At 41.6% G+C, this 25,309-nt stretch overlaps 2 protein-coding genes across 2 annotated transcripts in view; one reads left to right on the top strand and one right to left on the bottom strand.

Annotated features, from left to right (window-relative positions):
* Positions 1-15,760, bottom strand: part of sorl1 (sortilin-related receptor, L(DLR class) A repeats containing) — a 195,034-nt gene extending 179,274 nt beyond the window's left edge. The window contains exon 1 of the mRNA XM_078199060.1: positions 15,446-15,760. Coding sequence (XP_078055186.1) covers positions 15,446-15,724 — 279 coding nt within the window. The 5' untranslated portion in view covers positions 15,725-15,760. The remainder of the gene's footprint in view (positions 1-15,445) is intronic.
* The window catches only part of LOC144479966 (uncharacterized), a 418,329-nt gene that overhangs the window by 136,292 nt on the left and 256,728 nt on the right, over positions 1-25,309 (top strand). The gene's annotated exons all lie outside the window — the stretch shown is intronic.

The following is a 25,309-nucleotide window of genomic DNA, read 5'->3' as shown; positions in this document are numbered from 1 at the left end:
TTTGAATGTTGTGTAATAGCCAGCATCAGATGGGAAAGTTCCAAAACATTTGTAGTTTCAATAACGAGCACTCAAGTTAAAAACATTCTAATGAAGGGTTTGCTTTGTTTAAACAGTCAAAAACCAAGTGTGATATCAAAAGGAGCATTGTTCCATATATGCGATCCATTAAATAAAAGTCATTTTTGCATAGTACCTAACAACTTAACACAAAAAGTAGTGCTGTTAACTTATTCTATCACTATCCTTGTACTTTTCATGATCATATTTTTCTAAGTGCAAAGGCATGGATTAACTACATCAGCTTTCCATTTGTCACATTTGCCTGGAATATTTAAGCCATTTATCATCAATTTATAAAACATTTCCCAAAGTGTTTTAATGCATGAAATTTCAAATTTAATAATTTACATATAAAGCTGCACAATCTCCATACAATAGAACATTCAACAACATATGCAACTCCCAGTCAGAGGTCAACCCAACGACAATTTGAACTGAGCCATTTACTGTAAACACTAGCTCATTTTCATTCCCACTAGGCAATAGACCAGACAAGCAGAACAACGTAACCAATAATTCTGCGTTCTAGCTTCTATTTTCAACAAGCAGCATTAAACAAAAACTATGAAATAGGGACAATCAGATCTGCCAATACTCTGCTTTTATAGAAGCAAAACATTTAAGGCTGGAAATCAGAAATAGAAACAGAAAATGCTAGAAATACTCCGATCAGGCAACATTTTAGGTTGACAACTTCTTTTAGTTCTGACAAAGGATCAAGAGATACAACATAATTTTATAGTATAGATGCAGCATAGTGATAAGGTGGAGGTCAAACTAGGAGATGTTAAATGACAAAAAGGATATGGGACAAGTAATAAAACAAAAGGATGGTTTAGAGGAACTGCAAGTGGCCAGAATAATCAAGTGAAGATCTAAAATTGTTGAATGCGATGGTTGAGAGTGTCCAAAGAGCAGACAAAGCCTAATATTTAATAATTGTGAACAAATCACTGGTTCTTCAAAAAAATAATTTGAGTCTCATTCCCTCAGTTTCAAAGGAATTTTTAAAAACTATCCTTTTTCTTGGCTCTGATCTTCCTCCCTTTGCCTATCTGTATTTCCCAATCTTCATTTTGCTTTCTGTACATAAAATTTATATTCCTTGATTTATTGTTCCTAGTTTGCTCTCTGCGTTTCTCAGTGAGAGTTCTTCAATACAATTGGCCGAATTATATTTATCTCCTTTTATTCATGGGATTTCGGCAAGGCTTGCCCCAATTGCTCTTGGCTTACTTGGTTATTTCAGAGAGCAATTGAGAGAGTTAACCACATACCTAGTTTGGATCTGACCCATGGCAAAAGATGGCAGATTTCTTTCCCTAAACTGCATTTGTGACTCAATGGTTTCATGGTCACCATTACTGAGACTGGCTTTATATTCCAGATTTAGTAACCAATACCAGATTTGAACCCATGCCCCTAGGGCAATAGCCTGGGCCCCTAGATTACTAGGCCATTGTCTCTTTTCCCCCACCCCAAAATATCCTGCGTCGTCACCACAGATCCCCTGGAGATGAACCCTCCCCCTTCACTACAAGGGCAAAATCTAGGCCTACACAGAATCTACAGCATATAAACAGGCCATTCAGCCCAACAGATTGATGCTATGTTCTATTCCACACAAGTTTCCTCTCTCATCCTAGTTAGTTCTTCTGATCCTGTAATCATGTCCTACTATTAAATTATTTTTCATATATGTATCAAGGCGCTCTAAGTGGAGCAGTTCCTCCATGTCTGCCCTGTCAAAGTCCAACAGAATTCAGATCCACAACAAAATGGGATATGTTACGGACGGAAATGAAAGATAATATCCAGGCAACCCTCAGTTTAGACCCAATTGTGCAGTTTTCATTAGTGGAACATTGCAGACTGATTAAAAGTTTTAATTACTTCTAGTAATTCAATTCTATTCTGAACTAATGAAAGAACAATTTAAATCGAAAGGGATGATATTAAAAGTAAATCTAGTACTACCTTATCTCTGTGCCACCCAAATGTTGAGCGGAGAATTAAACAAACAGAGAAGTATGTAAATTGACAAACTCAGCCACCCAGGCTGGACATTTCCCTCATTTTAAAAATCAAAGGCAACCATTAATAGGCACAAAAATAAGCAAAGGATAAAATTAATCCTTCAAGATATAGCATGGCAAGAAAGCAATAAAAGACCAGGCTAGAAAGGAAACAAACAAAAAGGTGTTTCAAACATATTCAACAAGAAGTAAAGTAATTTTAAGCATATTGAGAAAGTGAGATGGGAAAAAACACCAAGTTATCTTAGGAAAGGAATGTCAATTTTGGAAACTCAGGGTGAATGATTTTTCTAGGAGAACGAATAGTAGGGACAGGAGACACTTGTGCAGGGATTTTTTTTCTTAAACTTGGGCTGAAACAAGTATTCTAAGCTTGGTATTAGTAAGAAAAACTGCATATAGAAAGAATCACAACCATAGAGTCCCCACAGTGCAGAAGGAGGCCATTCGGCCCATCAAGCTTGCACCACCAACAATCCCACCCCAGGCCCTATCCCCCCCCCCTCCCCACAACCCCACGTATTTACCCTGCTTGTCACCCTGATTTTAAGAGGCAATTTTGCATGGGCATGGTTAGTCCATTTATGCACAATTGCCACTTACCTTATTGATTCACTCCCCTTTAGTTTTTTTCCCCCCCAACTTTAAAGTCACAAATATGACTTCCATGACAAAAACAAACGGGATTATAGTTGGTGCTGGTGATACAGTTACATTTGATTAACAAAATAGTATCAGCAAGTATACTAGAAGCAGAGTGCAGAAAATTCAGAATAAAACTCACTGAAATGTGACAGAAACAGAACATACGAAGAATTTTTACATTACATAATTCTCATCAATATAACTGTGCCTGGATAGACTATGAATTGAAGATTAGCTTCAGAATAGCTTTCCTTACAAAAAGGTTTCACAGTCAGAAGATTATCTGGTGTCTGTATCAGGGACAGAACCTTCAAATTTGAATTATTGAACCCTTGAAAGGCATTGGATATTTTATTTGTTGACAGAAGAATGCTTTATGTTGCAGTTTGATGTCAAATGTAAATGAACAGGTAGCCTGGAGACCACTGATCACTTCTACTTGGTGTTAAAATGATCAGCCAATTATGATGACATCCATCTAGAATAAGCTTTATGATCTTGGGCAGTTAAACCCGTCAGTCTTTGGATTCCAGGAAGCCAAGAGCTATGGTTTATACTACTCTAATCGATATAATTAAGAGGAATGCCGTGGAAACTTCATCAATATAATGTTTTGATCTGAGATGGTCAAAAACGCTCTTAGTGTTCCAATAAATTAACTCCCACTGTGTTGAAATAGTGTGCAATTCATACATTTTACACAAGTCTCTTGCTTCTGTGCAATTTCTCAATAAATAAATCATGCCTGAACATTAGTGGCTTAGGTCACATTTTGCTTTTAATGCTCCTGTGAAATATCAGAAGGGACAATATAAATACAAGTTGTTGTTGCTTGAACTCAACTGCTGGAAATAGAGGATAGAGAAATACTGTGGCAGCCAGACATATATTACTACGCTCCTACCATCCCCCCAAATCTGATGTCCAACCTGTTGATGGTCTCTTCTTGTCAGATGTCTTAGAAAGATTGAGGGAAGCAAGTTAAAATATAATCCAATTATTATTTGAACTGCGAATGTCACCCACATTTATTTTGAATACCATGTTATTTTGTCCAAGTTAACTTTTTTTATATAATAATTTCCAGGCTTAGGTGAGGTGGACCTGAAAAAACTCTTCCCATTTGCTGCTAATACAAAGGCTCGGGGACACAGGTTTAAGATTTTGGGAAAGAGATGTAGCAGGATAGAGAGGAAGAATTTCTTATGCAGCGAGTGGTAATGGCTTCAATTCTCACCAACATGGAAGCTGAGGCAGAAACAATGAAATTCAAAAGGAAATTGGATAGGCATTTGAAGGAAACAAACGCGCAGGGAGTGGAACTGACTGGATTGCTCCACGACGTGCCTGATGGGCTGAATGGTCTCTTTCTATGCTGCAAAACGGAGGATGGCAGAGTTCCTCCCCTAAGAGACATTAGTGAACCATTCCAAACATCTATAAAACACTGTGCATTTTGAAGAATGTCATTGTACAGTGTTAGCCAGGTATACAACTTTTGTAGTTGGCTCGGCATGAGTTTTGAAGAAGGGAACAAAATGAAGGACGATATTACATTTTAAAACCCAGGGACACCAAGGAGCAATTTAGCATGGCCAATGCACCTAACCCACACATCTTTGGACTGTGGGAGGAAACCGGAACACACGGAGGAAACCCACGCAGACATAGGGAGAACGTGCAAACGCGACAGACAGTGACCCAAGCTGGGAATCAAACCCAGGTCTCTGGAGCGGAGAGACAGCAGTACTAACCATTGTGCCACCATGCCGCCCTAAGTATTATTTTTCCTGATCATCTGGAATTATTGCAATATTTGATTTAAAAGTTTACCAGTTCCTTGCTCTGCTCATCAAGAAGCTGATTCTAAGTAAATTCCACCCTCCCCACCTCCAGACATTTAAGAACAAGGAAGTTCTTTTTTTCCCCTCTCTTTCAGCTTACAAATGGATTATCCTTGCCATTGTTGAATGTTTTTAATGACATGGAAATGACCTGGCAACACCAAGAACAGCTTTACTGCCACTTTAGACATTATATTCCAGATTGTCAATGGAAGCTCAGTGAAATAAACATACATAGATTCATAGAAATCCTACAGTGCAGAAAGAGGCCATTTGGCCCATCGAGTCTGCACCGACCACAATCCCACCCAGGCCCTACCCCCATATCCCTACATATTTACCCACTAACCCACGCATCTCAGGACACTAAGGGGCAATTTTAGCATGGCCAATCAACCTGACCCGCACATCTTTGGACTGTGGGAGGAAACCGGAGCACCCGGAGAAAACCCACGCAGACACGAGGAGAAGGTGCAAACTCCACACAGACAGTGACCCAAGCCAGGAATCGAACCCAGGTCGCTGGAGCTGTGAAGCAGCAGTGCTAACCACTGTGCTACCGTGCCGCCCACGTAATACATTTGGCAGTACTGAATGTCTTTCTTTACGCTTTATCCCCCTTTCCTTCTCTGGACTATTAAACATTTAGGATGCTGGATTGGTCTTCCTTTTTGGAGGGGGAAGAGAATGAACATGAAATAGCATTAAATATGACATAGACATGAATATAGGAAGGGTGGCACATTGGTTAGCACTGTTGCCTCACAGCACCAGAAACCCGGTTCACTTATGTGGAGTTTGCACCTTCTCCCCATGTTTGTGTAGGTGCTCTGGTTTCTCCCCCAGTCAAGAGATTTGCAGGTTAGGTTGATGGGATGCTAAGGGGCAATTTAGTATGCCAAAGAGGTGTAAGTTAGAGGGATTAGTGGGGTAAATAATTGGGGTTGCAGGAATAGGGCCTGGGTAAGATGCTCTGTCAGAGGCAGTGCAGACTCAATGGGAAGAATGCCTCCTTCTGCACTGTAGATTCTATATGCTGCTATGTGCTTGTGGCTGGAGTGCCCATCACAACTAAATATCTAAAGAGAAATAAGGAGGTTCGGAAGGATATGTCTCAGCAAGACCAAAGAGTAATCTCTGGGCAGCACAGTGACACATGGTTAGCACTGCTGCCTCACAGCACCAGGGACCCGGTTCGATTCCTGGCTTGGGTCACCGTCTGTGTAGAGTTTGCACGTTCTCCCCGTGTCTGCATGGGTTTCCTCCCACAGTCCAAAGATATGCTGGTTAGGTGCATTGGCCATGCTAAATCTCCCTCAGTGTATTTGAACAGAGTATGGCAACTAGGGGATTTTTTTTTTTTTAAAAAACAGTAACTTCATTGCAGTGTGAATGTAAGCCTACTTGTGACTAATAAATAAACTTTTCAAGCATCATCCCTACTTAGGCTATTACATTCCTTTGAAAATATAGAATGATAAAGATCATTGAAGCCAGTCTGTCCCCTCCGAGACTATAAAATGCATTCATTTTCCACACTACAACCTTATTTTCTGCCAAATATTTAACTAATTCCATTGAATTTGGCAACAACATCCATCTATCCCACCTGCTTGCATATTCCAGGATTCCAGGTAAAGGCTGGACTAGAGCTTTGCACAAATTCAGTAATGTTGACTTTTTACTATTTCCAACAACATCCAACTTTTACTTTGTAATGCTCATGTGAAGCACCTTGGACATTTGGTTATATTATAATGTTTTTTCAATTACAGCTGTCGCATACAGGGAAGTCTGCTTTGATAACTTCAGACAGCCATGAGTCTCCCAAATGCATCTCCCACTATAAGAGCAAAATACTGCATGATGCTGGAAAAACTCAGCAGATTTGGCAGCATCTGTGGAGAGCTCGGGTTTGAAGCGTCATCTCTGACTCTCTCTCTCTCCATAGATGCTGCCAAACCAGAGCTTTTCCAGCATTTTCTATTCCCATCTCCTACTTGTCTTGCAGATTAATAAAATGTTATACCTTATATTCATTCCCATTGCTTATGGCCCTGTTCAGTCACATCACTTATCCATGTTAAAATAACTCAGATTAAAGAGTATTGCCAGAAACAGACAATAGCAAGACTTGCAAAAGGAAAAAAAAACAGTTGAACAAACTTTTCTATGTGGTATTGTATGCTTAATGCTGAAACTGTGTGGAGGAAACTATATTTCCCCATTTAGCTTATTAGCATCAGAATTATTATTATTTTTTAACAGCACTGAAGGAGGCCATTGTGTCTACACCAGCTCCAAAAAGAGTTGTCCAGCTAGTCCCATTCTCCAGCCCCATCTCCCCAACCCTCTAAATTCATCATTTTAAAATATGTATCCAGCTCTCTTTTGAAACCTCCTATGGAATCCGCCTCCACCACTCTCCCGGGCAGCGTATTCCAAATCCCAACAATTCTGAGTAAAGAGGTTTCTCCTCATCTCACTACAATTGTTCAATGCAACCATTTAAAAATAAGTGCATTAAAATAAAGCTTATTTTCTTCAAGAGAAATGACCAAACCAACATAAATAGCAGATACTTGTACACAAAATTGAAAAAAAACATGTCAATTTCACAGGGATCATTGCGAAATGAATATTTGAATAGCTCTGTACAATAAACAGTAAACCTCCCCACTTTCAACTACACAGTCAAAGTTCACCTCCAGAACTAGAGACATTTGCTCTTCTCAAAGAGAGAATCAATCTAACAGCTTCTTCTTAGTATATTTCAAATTTTGCTCAAGAGCTTTAGAATTGTAAATATTTAAATTTGAAGTATTCACCAATGCTGTCTCAGGAAGGAAATCCACCATCCTCACCTGGTCTGGCCTATATGTGACACCAGTTGCACAGTAACATGGTTGACTCTTAACTGCCCCAACAATGCTCAGTTGTAGCATTTAGGGATACCAATATCCATGAATGAATAACAAAACACATAATAAATTATTGGTGCTGTAGTCAAGGGTTCTCTGGTCAAACAATGGTTGTGGTTATACAGGTAGAAAGTGGAGATTACAAAATGTTTTTTAAATTCAAACAATGAGCACATTTTTTTTTTTAAATCAGCAAAGTTAAACTGCAAAATTGGGCTCAAGTTTTTGAACACAGTTCAAGCTTGTTATAGTCTCCATTAATGTACAAAAACAAATGAAGAAAGGAAAGCTTTACTCAGCCCAAATGCCTTCCTTCCACAAATTCTACACTCAACTTCACACTGAGGATGCATTTACAAAGCACGAAGGGATGCAAAAGCCATCAGCTCCGAGCCAACAGATTCACTAAAGTGGGCAGCCTTTTCTTTAAAAAAAGTAGCAAATTTAGCTTTAAGCTACTAATCAACATCCTGAGCTCCTGTTCAAATTTTAACCAACCATTATCCTGTTTTATAGTGCCAAAGCTGTAACATCAGTCCTGTGGACCATGACAGTGGTCCATGTATGCTCAAAGTTCAGGCCACGTTAGAGTAAATTAATTTTTAACCTGCCTTCAGTTAATCTGTTTTCAGCCTTCAAAAGAAGCAAACACCAGAGCTCTTTCTACATCGATCACTCATTTAGTATCAAACCAATCCAAAGTGCAAGATTTCTCTTTGCAGAATTGGTTCGGATTGGTTCTCAATTTCAGATCTGCACTGGAACATTAACATCATTGCAAAGCAGGCAGCTTTAATTTCCCAAAGGCAATTTCGGCATAAATATTCCCTGATCCTCAAAAGGTAATTAAGTAGAATGCCAGATACTATTGGAGCCTAGCCATTTGTTTATTACAGATGGCATTTTTGGGCCCTAACAGCGCAGAGTTTACTGTGCCTTTGCAGTGTCTATGAAAAAACAAAAACAACTGTTTGCTGTGACTCTTATTCAAAACACCCACAACTGAATAGAACAATTTCTTATTGTTTCTGGTCACACATGAAGACAGCAGTTTTTAATCTGGGTCTTCTAATTCTGTGTTAAAGTTCAAGCAAAATATTCCGTTTGCATCCTTGAATGGCCTCCGATAACACTATTGGAGCAATCTCATTCCAGCAGCAAATCACCTACATCATGATCAGGTTTTTTAAAAACTGGTAACACCTACAAAACATTTAATGAAATCATCATCTTAATGACAACAGTATTGCATTAAATCCCCATCCTATGTGATCCCATCCTTCCAATTTGATTTCTTTCTTGATATCCCCTTACTGCTCCTTTCATCCCTCTCCAAATCAACTCCATCTCACCCATTCTTCCTTGTCATCCATTTTCCAGCCTACCACCCACATCATCCCTGTCCCTGATGCTGTTCCCCAACCTCATTGAACCCCCACCCCAGTCAGTCATTCACTGGTCTATGCCACATCCATTTCTGAGTGCGCCAGAATCCCTTCAAGTACTTGCCCCCCGCCAATGTGCCACTACAACCAGCATTGGACCCTCCCACCACTCTTCTCCCATCTCCACCACTCCCTGTCCATGCCCAACCCACATCCCCCCCCACTCCCCCCTCATGCCTGCATCCAATCCAGATCCCTTGCCACTCTCCCTTCCCACATTCTTCGTCCTGCACCCAAGCCACAGCCACCCTCCTCCCCCAGAACCCACACCACCCCAGCCAATCCTCTGCCCACTCACAGCATCCCAAGCTCTCCGATCACTGCACTAATGGTACCCCACCTAGTGCCCCTTCTTCCTCTCATCCAACCAGCATCACCCCCCCCACCCAGCATCAACCCTACTTTCCACCACCCATCCGCATGGTCTCTCATCATCTGTCCACCCATGCAGCCTCTCGCACACAGCTCACATAACCCTGCCTGCCCAACCTCACCCCTTGGCAAACACGTGGCCTCTTCCAACCATGTACCCTCCCCTCTCTTGCCACCCACATCATGCATTACTGCCACTTTGCCCACCCTGATCCAGCCACTCACCCCTCCAATTCCATCCACCCCCTCCCTCCTACTGTCCACCCACCACTCCTTTGAAAGGCAGCAGGAATACACAGTTGTTATAACCGTATATTATAGCTCACTCAAATAATTTTAGCAGCTTTTGTCAGACCTTAATATTCAGCTATGATTTATAACTATTTGGACTTAGTCTTGCTCTCGTATCACTGGACAGATCTGCATCACTGGACAGAACAAAAGACTTTGCACAAAAACAAGAGAAAGATAAGTAGCTTGGCATGGTTCGGAAGACAGAACTGTATAAAAATAGATGTTCTGAATGACCCATCCTGATTTCTACACAGAACCATAGAATCTCTACAGTGCAGAAGGAGGCCATTCAGCCCATGGAGCCTGCACCAGCATTCCAAAAGAGCACTTACTTAGACCCACCCTATTCCCGTAACCCCACTAATCCACTTAACTGACACATCTTTGGACTGTGGGAGGAAACCAGAACACCTAGAGGAAACCCACATCTTTCTGTTTATTATGAAAACAAAATTATGGCTTCTACATTTTTACTGCAAGATATTTGTAAGAAAAACTGAAATCCATGTGCTCTCTTTGATCTGGGGTGTGTTTGCCCATCAAACATTATCTCCTCATCTTCTAAAGTTGTTGACTCTTATCAAAGTTCCCTAGGTTCAGAGGTGTTGGTACCCTTCTTGCCTCGATGCTAAACAGTAAGTCTCAGCAGGTTACTGAGGGCATCAGAGCTCAGCTTGATGCTGTTCTCATCCATTAGCCAAGAATACAGATTTTTCTGCACAGTGTCATTGGATGAGATTAAGAGTGGAAATCTGGCTTTTTAAAAAATGCCTTCCTAACCCAGAGGCACTCACAATTGCACTGCTCAGATCAACTCACATGGAAAAAACCAAGAATGGAATCTGGGACTTTCTGGTCCTGTGCACCGCACCTTTTGTGATATTTCCAGTAGTTCCAGTCTTTTCTTTCCTCTGCCAATAATTCATTAAAATTCCAACTTCAAAGTCAGCCAACTATTTTAACATTACTAATAAACTTGCAATTAATTTTTAAACAGCATTGATTAATATTCATCCAGTTTTTCCTTTAATCCCGTGACAAGATTTTAATTCTTGTCCCAATAATGATGCATTTCTATATTAGAACAGAACACACCTCACATTCCAGACAAGATTAAGCTGAACATTCATAAAAAGGCAACCTATGGAATCTGAAGGATAGGATTTAGGGTGGCACAGTGGTTAGCACTGCTGCCTCACAGCGCCAGGGACCCAGGTTCAATTCCAGCCTTGGATGACTGTCAGAGATAGGGTCTGATTAAGATACTTCATTGGTGAGTCACTGCAGACTCAATAGGCCGAATGGCCTCCTTCTGCATTGTAGGGATTCTACGATATCTTTCCACTGCCTTCATCCCATCTCCAGTTCCGACTATGAATGACTGTCAGAGTATGTTGCTTCTAGTGCATGGATCAACTGGAGTCTCTCTGAACATCCAAAATTCTTCAACCCACATCCCAATCTACACTATGTTCCACTGGCTCATTAACCCCTCCTCACTAACCAGCACCCTTTCCCGAGACAACGTGGAATTTTAAAATGCTATTTTTATAAAATTTCTCAACAGTCTCACCCTACCTCATCATCTCCTCCTGTGTCCCCAGTCTCTAGCCCTTTTGGTATTGTTCCCCTCTCCTTCCACTTACGTTTCATTGGCAGCAGTGCCTTCAACTATCCCGACCCCACACTCTGGAACTCCCTCACTTAACTGTTGTGTTTATGCCTACTGTTAAAAGCTTTCCTCAAAAAAAACATCCTCAACCAAGCATGTGGTCAAACTCTAACTCTCCAGGATGCCTCACACCTCTTCCTTCCTCAGAAGAGTTCCTACATAAAAAGCACCATATAAATAAAAGTTGTGTTTATTAAATAATACACATCAAAATGTGTACCTATAAACATTGAAACTCCGATTGAAATTCTTATGGATAAAAGGATATCTCCACCATTTCAATTACCAAACGATCTTCACCTAGTTTTGGATAGATTATTTTTAAAGCGAATGTAATTGTATTATGAATGGAATGAAAAATAAAATAAAATCCAACAAGTAATTTGACTGTGACAACTACTGCATTTCCAAACAAGAATCAATATTTTGTCAAGTTCACCAGTTTAAAACATTGGAGGGAGCGGTTAATATTTGTTTGAACTGGACAATGCATTGAAGAAAACAAATAAAGTGTAAAATAGTTCAAAACAAACCTAATTAGTGGAGAATCAAATGGTTCTGGTGTGAAATAGGTCCAATCCCAATTCTGTCAGCTACCCACAGGGCATCTTAAACTGAAATTACCTGTCATTTTTGGTTCATCATGGGAGCTACAACTGAGAAGAATTCAGCAAATTGAACTGCTCTCCACTATTGTCATGGCACCAAAACATTTAGAATCTAGATGCTCATAGGCAAAGAGCAAAAGTTAAAAACGGCTATACACTCACTTAAAGATTCAGTCGCTTCGAGCTCGGACTGCTGCTTAACATTACCAAGATCACCGTTTCAGAATTAGGTCAAAGCTCAAGGGAATCCCTACCTGCATATGTGCAGCATCATATTAATCCTCACTTAATGTTAGCTTGTAATTATGTAGCATCTTTAACCTAGCCAATGTCCCAAAGCATTTCACAGTTGCAGGGAAGGTGGTGGGGATTACGGGTGAGGATCAAACAGATATGTTCCAGGCGACTTGCGAAAGAGATGTAGCAAGATAAAGTTTGGGGAGAGAACTGCAGGGAATGTTTGAAAGCTCCTGTCACCGCCAGAGGCCAATGTTGGTCTCAGCCATTGAGAAAATAATAAACAGAAGATCAGATTTAGTATCATGGAGGATGTGGACAGGCATTTAGAGCTTATAGAAGAGGTTACAAACCAGAGAGGGGGAGGTCACGCAAGTTGAAAATGGCTCTGCAAATTGCTGTATTTGTTAAATACAATCTTAAACTACAGGAAACCACCCTGTTAAGAGGGAGTTGCTCATTTTAATACAACAAAGTAATTAAATAATCCTTAATCCCTATAGGTTACATTTAAAATAGACCACAAACAATGTTTTTCCTAATGTCCACATTATACTCCAGGAAGGACATGCAAGCATTTACAAAAATTACATTATACAGAAACAGCCATTCCATGTACATTCTTAAAGACAAAATACTGCAGATGCTGGAACCCAAAACAAAAACAGCAAATGCTGGACAAACTCAGGTTTGACAGCACCTGTGGAGAGAGAATAGAGTCAATGCTGAATCTGGATGACCCGTTATCACACATACAGCATTTTGTTCCATGTACATTCACTTCCATGTCAAATTTAGTGCTGATGAAGAAAATGAAATGCACTCATGATCAAATGACAGGACTCTGAGCCACAAATCAAAAAATTCTCCATCAGCACAGGCATCGGGGTAAGGATTGGGGCTGCTATTGAAGCGATTTCTTTTTCCAGAATATTGCACACAGGGCAGTTTAATTATGTGCTATAAGGAAGTCATTTCTTGATTCCTAAAGTCCAGTATCTAAAAATGAATTTTAACTTATTTTTCCTACAAGTACTATAATAAGCAAATCATAAAAATCATAGAAGATTATTTGAACCAGTGTGTCTGCACCATCCTACAAGTGGCTACCCAAGATCTGAAGGTTACAGCCCTTGAAGTTTCAAATTCAAATTTTTTTTTACATGTTATAAAGACCATAAGACATAGGAGCAGAATTAGGCCACTCGGCCCATCAGGGCTGATTTTTTTTCTCATCCCCATTCTCCTACCTTTTTCCCATAACCCCTGATCTCCTTAGTAATCAAGAACCTATCTATCTCTGTCTTAAAGACACTCAATGACCTGGCCTCCACAGTGTTCTGTGGCAAAGAGTTCCACAGATTCACCACTCTCTGGTTGAAGAAATTCCTCGTTTTCCCACTAGTGGAAACAACCTCTCCACGTCCACTCTATCTAGGCCTCGCGGTACCCTGTAACTTTCAATAAGATCCCCCCTCCTCCTTCTAAACTCCAATGAGTACAGACCGTGTCCTCAACCATTCCTCATATGACAAGCTCCTCATTCCAGGGATCGTTCTTGTGAACCTCCTCTGGACCCTTTCCAAGGCCAGCACATCCTTCCTTAGATATGGGGCCCAAAACTGCTCACAATACTCCAAATGGGGTCTGACCAGAGCCTCATACATAGAACATAACAGCGCAGTACAGGCCCTTGATGTTGCGCCGACCTGTGAAACCAATCTAAAGCCCATCTAACCAACACTATTCCAATATCATCCATATGTTTATCCAATGACCATTTAAATGCCCTTAACATTGGCGAGTCCACTACTGTTGCCCTCTTTTTAGGTAGCAATTTTCCCTTAGACGACATGAGGAAGCTTAATGAATGTTTCCGCCTGGTTCCAAACCGGGGACCTTTCGCGCATTTGGCGAACGTGATAACCACTACTCTACAGAAACAGCTTTTTTTTTTTGGAGGCAGGGCATTCCACGCCCTTACTACCCTGAGTAAAGAACCTACCTCTGACATCTGTCCTATATCTATCACCCCTCAAAAGCACATCCCTGCTCTTGTATTCTAGTTATGAAGATTTTTTTGTCTTGATCACTGCCTGAGGCAGTGATCTACAGCTAAAGTTCATATACATGCATTTCTAACACTTCAATCCTGCTCATCTTCATCTTAAAATAAATTTTAAAAATGGAGTTCTACAACTTCAAATTTTCACTATCTGAGGACAATTCCTAAGAAATGTACAATAAGCAGAAAAATGAATCATGACATTAAATGAAACTCTGCACAGCCTCCTCTCTCAAAATAAGGTTTCAGAGCAAAGCCACAGAACATTTTGGGAGATATACTGCATTATAGCCCAGCCAAAAGAGGAAATGTTGAAATAAGTTGCACACTAGAATATTTATCAACTACACCAGGAAGTATCTAAGGCCTAAACATTTAAAAAGACATTCTGCAACTTGAAATAAACTTTGCCACTTGTTTTGCTCGAGTGTACTGAACATATTTGATTGCACAATCAACCAAAACAAGTCTGGATGTTTTTTTAAAGTCGATCCACTGAAAGTAAAACCCAACCATAGGTGGTGTGTAAAAAAAAAACAAGGAACAGGCCATTCAGCCCAATTTGACGGTGCTTCATTAAGCCAAGTCATTGTTTTTTCCAAATAAAGGAGGGACAGATCTTAATAAAATCTTTCTGTACACCCTAGCTATGACTGTAACACTACATTTTTCAGTCTCTCCTTTCCTTCTCTATGTATGATATGCTTTCTCTGTACAGCACACAAGAAACAATACTTTTTGCTGTATATTAATACATGATAATAAATCAAATTAAAATAAAATAGATAGCCAGCAACAAGATCAACCCCCTTAAAAAGGTACATCTGCATAAATACATCAATGTCGCTTGAAGAGAGGGTGAAAAACACATTCATTTCACTTGCTATCTCTAACACGGAGTTTAACTCTAATGTCTGTACAGATAAAGACTGTAATGGGTATAATAACAAGAGTGATGATTTAGCAAACGGAGTTAGTTCAGATTGAAAAAGTGTTTTTTTTTGGCTTTAGCCATAAAAGGTATAGTTAAAAGAAAAACAAGCAATTACATATGTCTGAAGAAGCAGGTAAACAACTAGTTTCACAGACTATGGGCAACTTTAAGTTAGACATTTGCAGCAATGCAATGGGCATTATGTTTGTCGGGATTTGGGAGATATTTACTGGGGGGAAAATGAGTGGAAATCTCTGGTGACAAGTGGCTGTTTGGTTGATGTGTGTGTGGGAGTCTCGGTTCCTGTACCTGTCCAAAGACCTGCAGATGCTCCTTTCGGTCCAGGCTCCTGCGCCACCGGCGGTGCTGGCTCTGCTGCGGGAACACCGGCCCCGCAGCCCGCTGCCTGAAGCCGCCCGCCGCCACCGTGGAAAAGCCCCGCTCCTGAGGGTCGCTGGCCACCCCCCCGCCAAAGTGCAGCGTCTGTGAGCCGAAGTAGGGCCGCCGAGCTGCGCCAGTGGCCAGGAGAAGCTGCAGGAAGGCTAAACACCACCGGGCTCTGGCTGTGCCACCGCCGCCACCCGCCATCTTAGCGCCGGTTTGTGTTCAGTGGTGGGGTTTTTTTAACTGACGGCGGATTTATTTCCCTCTCTGTGTCCCCGCCCCTTTAAGGGCCTGTCGCTAGAGGGGGCGTGACGGAGCGGAGCTTTAAGGTCGGGTTGGGAACTGCCAGTGCGCTTGCGCGGGCGAGAGAGCGAGCGAGAGGGGGCGGAGGAGCGACAGTGAGCTGTCAATCAATCAACCAGTCAGCTGTCAATCAATCAGTCAGCTGTCAATCAACCAATATATTGACCCGTCCCCCCTTCCCCCACCCGCAGACTTGCAATGGTTAGAGGCGGGGAGGAGGGCGTGTGGAGTTTCGGTGACTGAGCCAATCACCGCAGAGGAGGGCGGGACAAAGGCTGTCAATCACTCAGCCCAGGCGGCCGTTGGCACCAACGGTCGGAGGTGGCGCGAGGCGAGGAGCGCGCGGGGCGGGGCATCATTGGCAGCCAGACAGCGCGGAGGACTGGCAGCGAGGGGCGGGGTTTCCCGCTGTCAATCAATGGCCCCAGGCCCTCCCAGCCTTTACCTGGGGGGGCGGGGCGGGGTGAGATGTCAATCATCCCGCCAGGTCAATCCGTGTCCGCCTCTCACCTGGAGCATCACCTGAAGGAGCAACTCTGAGGAAGAATGTGCTGATGTGGAGAATGTGCTGTCAGGCTCCAGCTTCACTCCTTCAATCATCACTCAACTCGTTAGGCTTCACTTGGAAGCTTACAGTGCTTGCAATCGGCCATTCGGCCCCTCCAGGCCTTTCAATCAGACAATAAGTTGAGCTTATTCCGCCTCTCTGGATAAGCGAAACAAAAATCTATCAAATCAGTTTTAAAGTTAACAGTTGATCCAGGATCAATCGCCATTAGTGGAAGAGAGTTTCAAACTTGTACCATTTTCTGTAGAATCCATAGATTCCCTACAGTACAGGCCATTTGACCCATTGAGTCTACGCTGACTCTCCTACAGGGCATCTTAGTCAGGTCCTATCCCCATAGATGTACGAGGCAAGTTGTTTTTACACAGAAGGTGGTGGATGCCTGAAACTCGCTGCCAGGGGAGGTAGTGGAAGTGGATATGATAGTGACTTTTAAGGGGCGTCTGGACAAATACATGAATAGAATGGGGATGGAGGGATATGGTCCCCGGAAGGGTAGAGGGTTTTAGTTCAATCGGGCAGCATGGTCGGTGCAGGCCTGGAAGGTCGAAGGGCCTGTTCCTGTGCTGTAATTTTCTTTGTTCTTTGTGCAACCCCACACATTTACCATTTTTGATTTGATTTATTATTGTCACATGTATTAACATACAGTGAAAAGTATTGTTTCTTGCACGCTATACATAAGAACATAAGAAATAGGAGCAGGAGTAGGCCATCTAGCCCCTCAAGCCTGCTCCACCATTCAATAAGATCATGGCTGATCTGATAGTGGGTTCAGTTCCACTTACCCGCCCGATCCCCATAACCCTTAATTCCCTTAATGGTTAAAAATCTATCTATCTGTGACTTAAACACATTTAACGAGGTAGCCTCTACTGCTTCATTGGGCAGAGAATTCCAAAGATTCACTACCCTCTGGGAGAAGAAGTTCCTCCTCAACTCTGTTCTAAATTGACTCCCCCGTATTTTGAGGCTATGCCCTCTAGTTCTTGTTTCCATTGTAAGTGGAAATAACCTCGCTGCTTCTACCCTGTCTAGCCCCTTCATTATCTTATATGTCACTAAAGATCTCCCCTCAACCTTCTAAACTCCAATGAGTACAGGCTCAGTCTACTCAATCTCTCCTCATAAGCTAACCCCCTCATCTCCGGAATCAACCTGGTGAACCTTCTCTGTACCCCCTCCAAAGCTAATATATCCTTTCTTAAATAAGGGGACCAAAATTGTACACAGTACTCTAGGTGCGGCCTCACCAGTACCCTGTACAGTTGCAGCATGACCTCCCTGCTTTTATACTCCATCCCTCTCGCGATAAAGGCCAACATTCCATTTGCTTCTTGATTACCTGCTGCACCTGCAAACTGAGTTTTTGTGATTCATGCACAAGGACCCCCAGGTCCCTCTGCACAGTAGCATGTTGTAATTTTTCACCGTTTAAATAATAGTCCATTTTACTATTATTCCTTCCAAAGTGGATAACCTCACACTTACCAACGTTATACTCCATCTGCCAGATCCTTGCCCATTCACTTAGAGAACAAAGAAGAACAAAGAAAATCACAGCACAGGAACAGGCCCTTCGGCCCTCCAAGCCTGCACCGACCATGATACCCGTCTGAATTAAAACCTCCTCCCCTTCCGGGGACCATATCCCTCTATTCTCATCCTATTCATGTATTTGTCCAGACACCCCTTAAAAGTCACTTTCGTATCTACTTCCACTACCTCCCCCAGCAGCGAGTTCCAGGCATCCACCACCCTCTGTGTATATAACGTGCCTCGTACATCTCCTTTAAACCTTGCCCCTCGCACCTTAAACCTGTAATTGACTCTTCCACCCTGGGAAAAAGCTTCTGACTATCCACTCTGTCCATGCCTCTCATAATCTTGTAGACTTCTATCAGGTCGCCCCTCAACCTCCGTCTTTCCAGTGAGAACAAGCCTATCCAAATCTCTCTGCAGACTCTCTGTGTCCTCCACACAATTTGCTTTCCCACTCATCTTTGTGTCATCCGCAAACTTTGTTACCCTACACTCGGTCCCCTCCTCCAGATCGTCTATGTATATGGTAAATAGTTGAGGCCCCAGCACCGATCCCTGCGGCACGCCACTAGTCACTGATTGCCAACCGGAAAAGCACCCATTTATTCCGACTCTCTGCTTTCTGTTAGATAGCCAATCCTCAATCCACGCTAACACTTTACCCCCAACTCCGTGTACCTTTATCTTATGCAGCAACCTTTTGTGAGGCACCTTATCGAATGCCTTCTGGAAATCTAAATACACCACATCCACCGGTTCCCCTCTGTCAACCGCACTCGTTATATCCTCAAAAAATTCCAGTAAATTAGTCAAACATGACTTTCCCTTCATGAATCCATGCTGCGTCTGCTTGATTGAACCATTATTTTCCAGGTGTCCTGCTAGTTCTTCCTTAATGATAGATTCCAGCATTTTCCCAACTACGAATGTTAAGCTAACCGGCCTGTAGTTACCTACCTTTTGTCTATCTCCTTTTTTAAACAGTGGCGTTACATTAGCTGTTTTCCAATCAGCTGGCACCTCCCCAGAGTCCAGTGAATTTTGATAAATTAGAAGGCAAAGCATACCGTGCATGGCTAATCCATATAACCTACACACTATGGGGCAATTTAGCATGGCCAATCAACCTAACCTGTACATTTTTGGACTATGGGAGGAAACCAGAGCACCCGGAGGAAACCCACGGAGACATGGGGAGAACGTGCAAACTCCACATAAACTCAGCCAGGGCTGGAATCAAACCAGGTCCCTGGAGCTGTGAGGCTGCAGTGTTAACCACCTTGCCACCCCAAGAAGTGTTTGGTATGTCAATCCTGAAAGACTCTGCCCCAAAATCTTGGACTCCCCAAATCAGTGGAAATAGTTTATCTCTCTCCTATCTGTTCCCTTAATATCTTGAAAACTTTGATCAAATCACCCTATAAGCATCAGATTTCCAGGGAACTGTGTACTCCATCTTCGTAACTTGGCCCTTGGAGTCAAGTTATGATCCTAGTAAATCTATACTGCGCTCTCTTTGGGGCCAATATACCCATCATAAAGTGTGGTTCCCAGAACTGGCCACAGCACTCCAGGTATGGTCTGACCATGCTGGCAAGGCAACTCCAATTTTTTTCATTTAAATCAGTTTTTTTATTCAATTAAGAAGGCAAATGGCATGTTGGCCTTTGTTGCAAGGTGATTGGAGTATAATAATAAAAAAGTTTTGTACAGGGTTTGGTGAGATTACACCAGGAGTAGTGTGCAGTTTTGGTATCCACATTTAAGAAAGGATATACATACATTAGAAACAGTGCAATGAATGTTCACTAAATTGGTTCCTGGGATGTAGGAGATGTAGTTTATCTTCTCACCCACCTGTTTTCTACCCTTTGGGGGTGGTGTGGTGGAAAGATTCCCAAGCTGATTATCAACCCGTTGAACTTGAGACTGAGTAAATTGAGTTTATATTTCCTTAGAGTTTAGAAGAATGAGAGGCGATCTCACTGAAACCTACAAAATCCTGAAGGTACTTGATAGGGTGGAGGCTGAGAGATTGTTTCCATTGGTCCAGGAAGCTAAAATGCAGGAACACAGTCTCAGGATAAAGCACTCATCATTTAGCACTAAAGGATTGTGAATCTTTGGTATTCTCTGCCCCAAAGGGTTGCGAATGCTCTGTCATTGAATACATTTAAGGCTGGAATAGACACATTTTTGGTTTCTCAGGGAATTAAATCACATAGTGAGCATGGGGGAAAATTGAGTTGAAGCCCAAGATTAGCCATGATCATATTGAATGACGGAGCAGGTTTGATGGACTATGACCTAGTCCTATTTTTTATGCTCTTATCCCTCACTTCAAAGAAATGGAAAGTTGCCAAGAAATATACTAACAGGCTGTTTTATAAATTGATATAGAGAAGGAAGGATAGAACATATGGCACATGCATATGGTGCTTAAACTGTTTAAATCAGAAGCCTCCTAAATTTGAATGATTTGATCAGAAAACTCTGGAGATAACATTGTCTGTAAGTGTCCTGATAAGCCAGATAGACCCACAAGTCTGATCTCATTTGTAAGCCAAGTTCCCTTGAGGAGCAAGGAGCCTAGTTTCAATTAATTCAGGCACGTTGGGCACTCCCATTCAGCAAGTTGGACAGGACGCACAGGATAACACCCTGCTCCCCTTTAAAATAGAACCATGGATTTCTTTTTAGAATTTACATCCATCTAAACAGGCATATGAGGACTCAGTTTCGCATCTCATCCAAAAGACAGCACTTCCAGCAGTGTCACATTCCATTGGTACTTCACAGGATTTTAGAATGGGAGCTGAACCAGGAACCTTTTGATTCAGAGGTGAATGTGCTACCAACTAAGCAACAGTTGACATCACTGACCATTAATGCTGAACTCATAAACTCCAGATTACTTATCCAGTATGCTCTCATTTCTGATGATGACATACTGTCCAATACGAACAGGACAGCAACTATTTTAGTTTATCCTGAACTTGGAGGATATGTAAGGTCAGTAAGATTATAATTTTCAGCAGTTTACATTTATGCCAACTTTAAGGGACTGCAGACCTGCTGTCAAAGATGTTCTGTGGTGGAGGGAACCATGGAAAGTTGCCAAATTGAATGTGATTAATCAAATAGTTTCTGGGCTGACAGCAAAAGAAATTGACCATGAAAGCTGTCAGATTATCACTGATGTCCTTCAGAGGAGAGGCAACCTGTGATATCTGCACATGATTCCAGTCCCACCTAGTCCCAACCTTAATGTCCCCATTGTAAGGAGCAATGGGCAATAAACCAATATCACCACAGCCCATAAATAATTTAAAAATGTTGCTGCACTGCAATGTGTTGATACAAGTGCACTGAATTACTTATGATGCATCACAGCTGGAGGAGCTATTTTTAATGAAGAAACCCCGGAGGAATTCCCAAGGCCCACAGTGCAGGATACCACCAAAGTTGAACAGGGTAAGAGCGAGAGAGTTGAGTTTTATCAACCAATCTGTATAGTCTTAAAGTCAAAGCCCTGTCTGCCTGATCTAGTGGTGCAGGTAGATATTAAGGATCACATGGTCTGGCTATCAGTCTTGCCTCAATAACACCATCAAAATCAGGTTCTTTGAACATTAATCTCTGCGATTTGTAGGATCTTGCTGCCTTCAAAGGGCTGCCACTTTTATTTGATTTGATTTGATTTGATTTATTATTGCCACATGCATTAACATACAGTGAAAAGTATTGTTTCTTGCGCACTATACAGACAAAGCATACCGTTCATAGAGAAGGAAAGGAGAGAGTGCAGAATGTAGTGTTACAGTCATAGCTAGGGTGTAGAAAAAGATCAACTTAATGCAAGGTAAGTCCATTCAAAAGTCTGATGGCAGCAGGGAAGAAGCTGTTCTACAGTCGGTTGGTACGTGACCTCAGACCTTTGTATCTTTTTCCCGACAGAAGAAGGTGGAAGAGAGAATGTCCGGGGTGCATGGGGTCCTTAATTATGCTGGCTGCTTTGCCAAGGCAGCGGGAAGTGTAGACAGAGTCAATGGATGGGAGACTGATTTGAGTGATGGATTGGGCTACATTCACGACCTTTTGTAGTTTCTTGCGGTCTTGGGCAGAGCAGGAGCCATACCAAGCTGTGATACAATCAGAAAGAATGCTTTCTATGGCGCATCTGTAAAAGTTTTAGGACCATAGCTGACCTGTAATTCCATTTACCTGCCCTTTCTCCCTTTTCTTATCTGTCAAAAATCTGCCAATTAAGTTTGTAAAATTATCGCGTGGCCCAGCATTCACAGCCTCACACTGAAGTTGCAAATTTCCATTATCCAATATCACCAATGTAACAGTCGGTGGACTTTAAAATCATTCATTACATATGAAGCAGTTTGAGGCATTAAGAGAATTACACAGCATTATAAAATGCCAAGTCTTCCTTGGTGGTGTCACTAAACTAATATCGCATTGTTACATTTATTTATCATTAATCTGGTTCAGTATCTTTATAGTTTTTCTTATAATACAGGATAATATTGTTTTCAAAATCCTTGGGGAAAGAAGGAAATAAAACAAAACATCATTTTGTTCAATGTGGTGGAAATTTATAATTACAAGCCAATTCCCATGTTGAGGATTTATTTTCAACAGGAACGCTGAGAGCATCTGCTCCTGGAGATCGTGGTGTTTGGGGCTTAGGAGTAACAGGTGCAGCTCTTGTCCCACGTCAGCCCATTCAAACAGAGAACAGCTTCTCTCCTCTGTTGGGTTGCTGTGATACCTGCCTACCTCTATATTTAATTGGTGAGCAACAGTTCTAAATTTAGTCCAATTTTATTATATTTTTGTTTTTAAATATGGATGAGCACAATTTGTATCCAAATATCTATTAAGAGGTTTCTATGATTGTTCACTTGATAAAGGCAGCATGAGTCAGTATGCCCCAGGTATTTGCTGTTGCATGATTAGCTGATCTCACTGGAGTTGGTAATTGGAATGGTGTAATTGACCTCCGCTGCCTGAGCTGGGGCAAATCAGCATGTGTCCCAACTGGTGATTAGTGTCCAGTAGTTCTAAGTGGAAAGTGCATGAGTCTGCATGTCAGGTGTGGCAGTGTTATGTAGGTCTATGATTCAAGTAAACACTAGACACTACGTAAAATAATTGAGTACTCTCAGTACACATAAACTGAATCCCAGAATAAGTCAGGACCTTGAGCAGAGGAAGAAAAAGATGGGAATGTGTTTTTTTTAATTATTCATTCATAGGATGTGGGTTGCTGGCTAGGCTAGCATATATTGTCCATCCCTAATTGCCCTTGAGACTGCTAAAACTGCTAGTAAGAGGCTGCAAATATTGTGTTCTTTACATATATTCCGTTGGTTTTATTAAAGTAAACAAATGATTTAACCAATGAACAAACAATTGCACCTGGATTTCCACCATTACTTTGGATTATTTACTGCCCTACTGCTTTTCTCATCATGAAGCAACTGGCTGTGTACCAAAACACTGATGTTTGCGTGTTTTTTATGGTTTGTAATTGCCTAATCAAGCTGTAACTTGCACATTTCTTGCCTGCACAGAGATTTTCAGCACCATTCTGTTTCATTAAATAAAATTCCATGGCCAATTTCTCAATCCCCGCAAAGGATCTTTTGGCAGTTATTCTCTGAAGTGGAGATGATTTTTAAAAATTTGTTCTTAATAGATGGTTAATAATGGCAAAGCCACAGTTCTTGCCCACCCGTCGTTGACCTGAGAACTGAATGACTTTCAAGACTACATCAGAGAGTGTAATAGTCAACCACATAATGTGGTTTGGAGTCACATACAGGACATTAGTGAATTAGGTGGGTTTTTGATAGCAACCAACAGCTTTTTGTGTTGTTATTTGCCGCTGGCCCACAAATTACCAGATTTATTAAATTTAACTTCAGAACATGCTATGGTGGGATTTGAACACACGTTGAATGTAGTGATGGTCTGGTAGCTAACCATCACATGGCCATAGACAAATAAATCTTGACTTTAAAGGAATAGCCGTCACAATGCATTACTTCATAAAAGTGAAGTACACATGAGGTGAAATTGATCTTGAGCAAGAGTGAATCAGATGCACATTTTAGCCAGTTTTCTTCTTCATTAACTTCAGGGCTACTGTTGCCCCTTTTGCATTATTGCCTAAGAACCGATATCTCAATTTTCCCACGCAAAATCCTTAATTCCCTAACAGGAGGTGAATAACAAGGCAAACCTTTTGAAAAGGGAAGAAATATTGGAGGCCCCAAAATTCTGCTCAGCTTTCTACAGGTTCAGAGTTTATCAGTGCTTCAGCTTAATTTTTGGGAAACAGAAAAAAAAATCAATAAACATAAATTTCAAGAGTTTGATTCCACACCTCTTGCACATAATCTAACAGCATGAACCTAATTTGCAGAACTAATTCACTGTTCCAATATGAAATCCAAAATTTGACAAAAAGAAAGCATGCCATAAAATATATGCCATAAAAATATAAAAGCATGCCAACAAAAATCTAATAAAATCGGACTAAATTTAGAACTGTTGCTCACCAATTAAATATAGAGGTAGGCAGGTATCACAGCAACCCATAAAAGGAAAGCGTACAAAAGGTTCAGAGAGCTAGGCGATGATAGGGATCTAGATGAGTATACGGCTAGTAGGAAGGGACTTAAGAAAGAAATTAGGAGAGCCAGAAGGGGTCACGAGAAGGCCTTGGCAGGTAAGATTAAGGAGAACCCTAGGGCGTTCTATAAATATGTGAAGAGTAAAAGGATGAGATGTGAAGGAATAGGACCTATAAAATGTGAAGGTGAGAAAGTCTGTACAGAACCGGAAGAAATAGCAGAGGTGCTTAATGAATATTTTACCTCGGTATTCACGGTGGAAAAAGACGTGGGTGGTTGTACTATAGGATTGAGGTGGACTGAAAAGATTGAGTATGTGGACATTAAGAAAGGATGTGTTGGAAATTTTGAATAGCATCAAGATAGATAAGTCGCCGGGTCCGGATGGGATGTACCCCAGGTTACTGTGGGAGGCGACGGAAGAGATTGCAGAGCCTCTGGCGATGATCTTTGCGTCATCGATGGAGACGGGAGAGGTTCCGGAGGATTGGAGGATTGCAGATGTGGTTCCTATATTCAAGAAAGGGAATAGGGATAGCCCAGGAAATTACCGACCGGTGAGTCTAACCTCAGTGGTCGGTAAGTTGATGGAGAAGATCCTGAGGGACAGGATTTATGAACATTTAGAGAAGTTTAATATGCTCAAAAGTAGTCAGCACGGCTTTGTCAAAGGCAAATCGTGCCTTACGAGCCTGGTGGAGTTCTTTGAAAATGTGACTAAAC

This window comes from Mustelus asterias, chromosome 27 (assembly GCF_964213995.1).
Source record: "Mustelus asterias chromosome 27, sMusAst1.hap1.1, whole genome shotgun sequence".
Taxonomy (NCBI): Eukaryota; Metazoa; Chordata; class Chondrichthyes; order Carcharhiniformes; family Triakidae; genus Mustelus; species Mustelus asterias.
The sequence above is the reverse complement of the archived record's forward strand: the minus strand, read 5'-3'. Positions and strand labels throughout refer to the sequence as shown.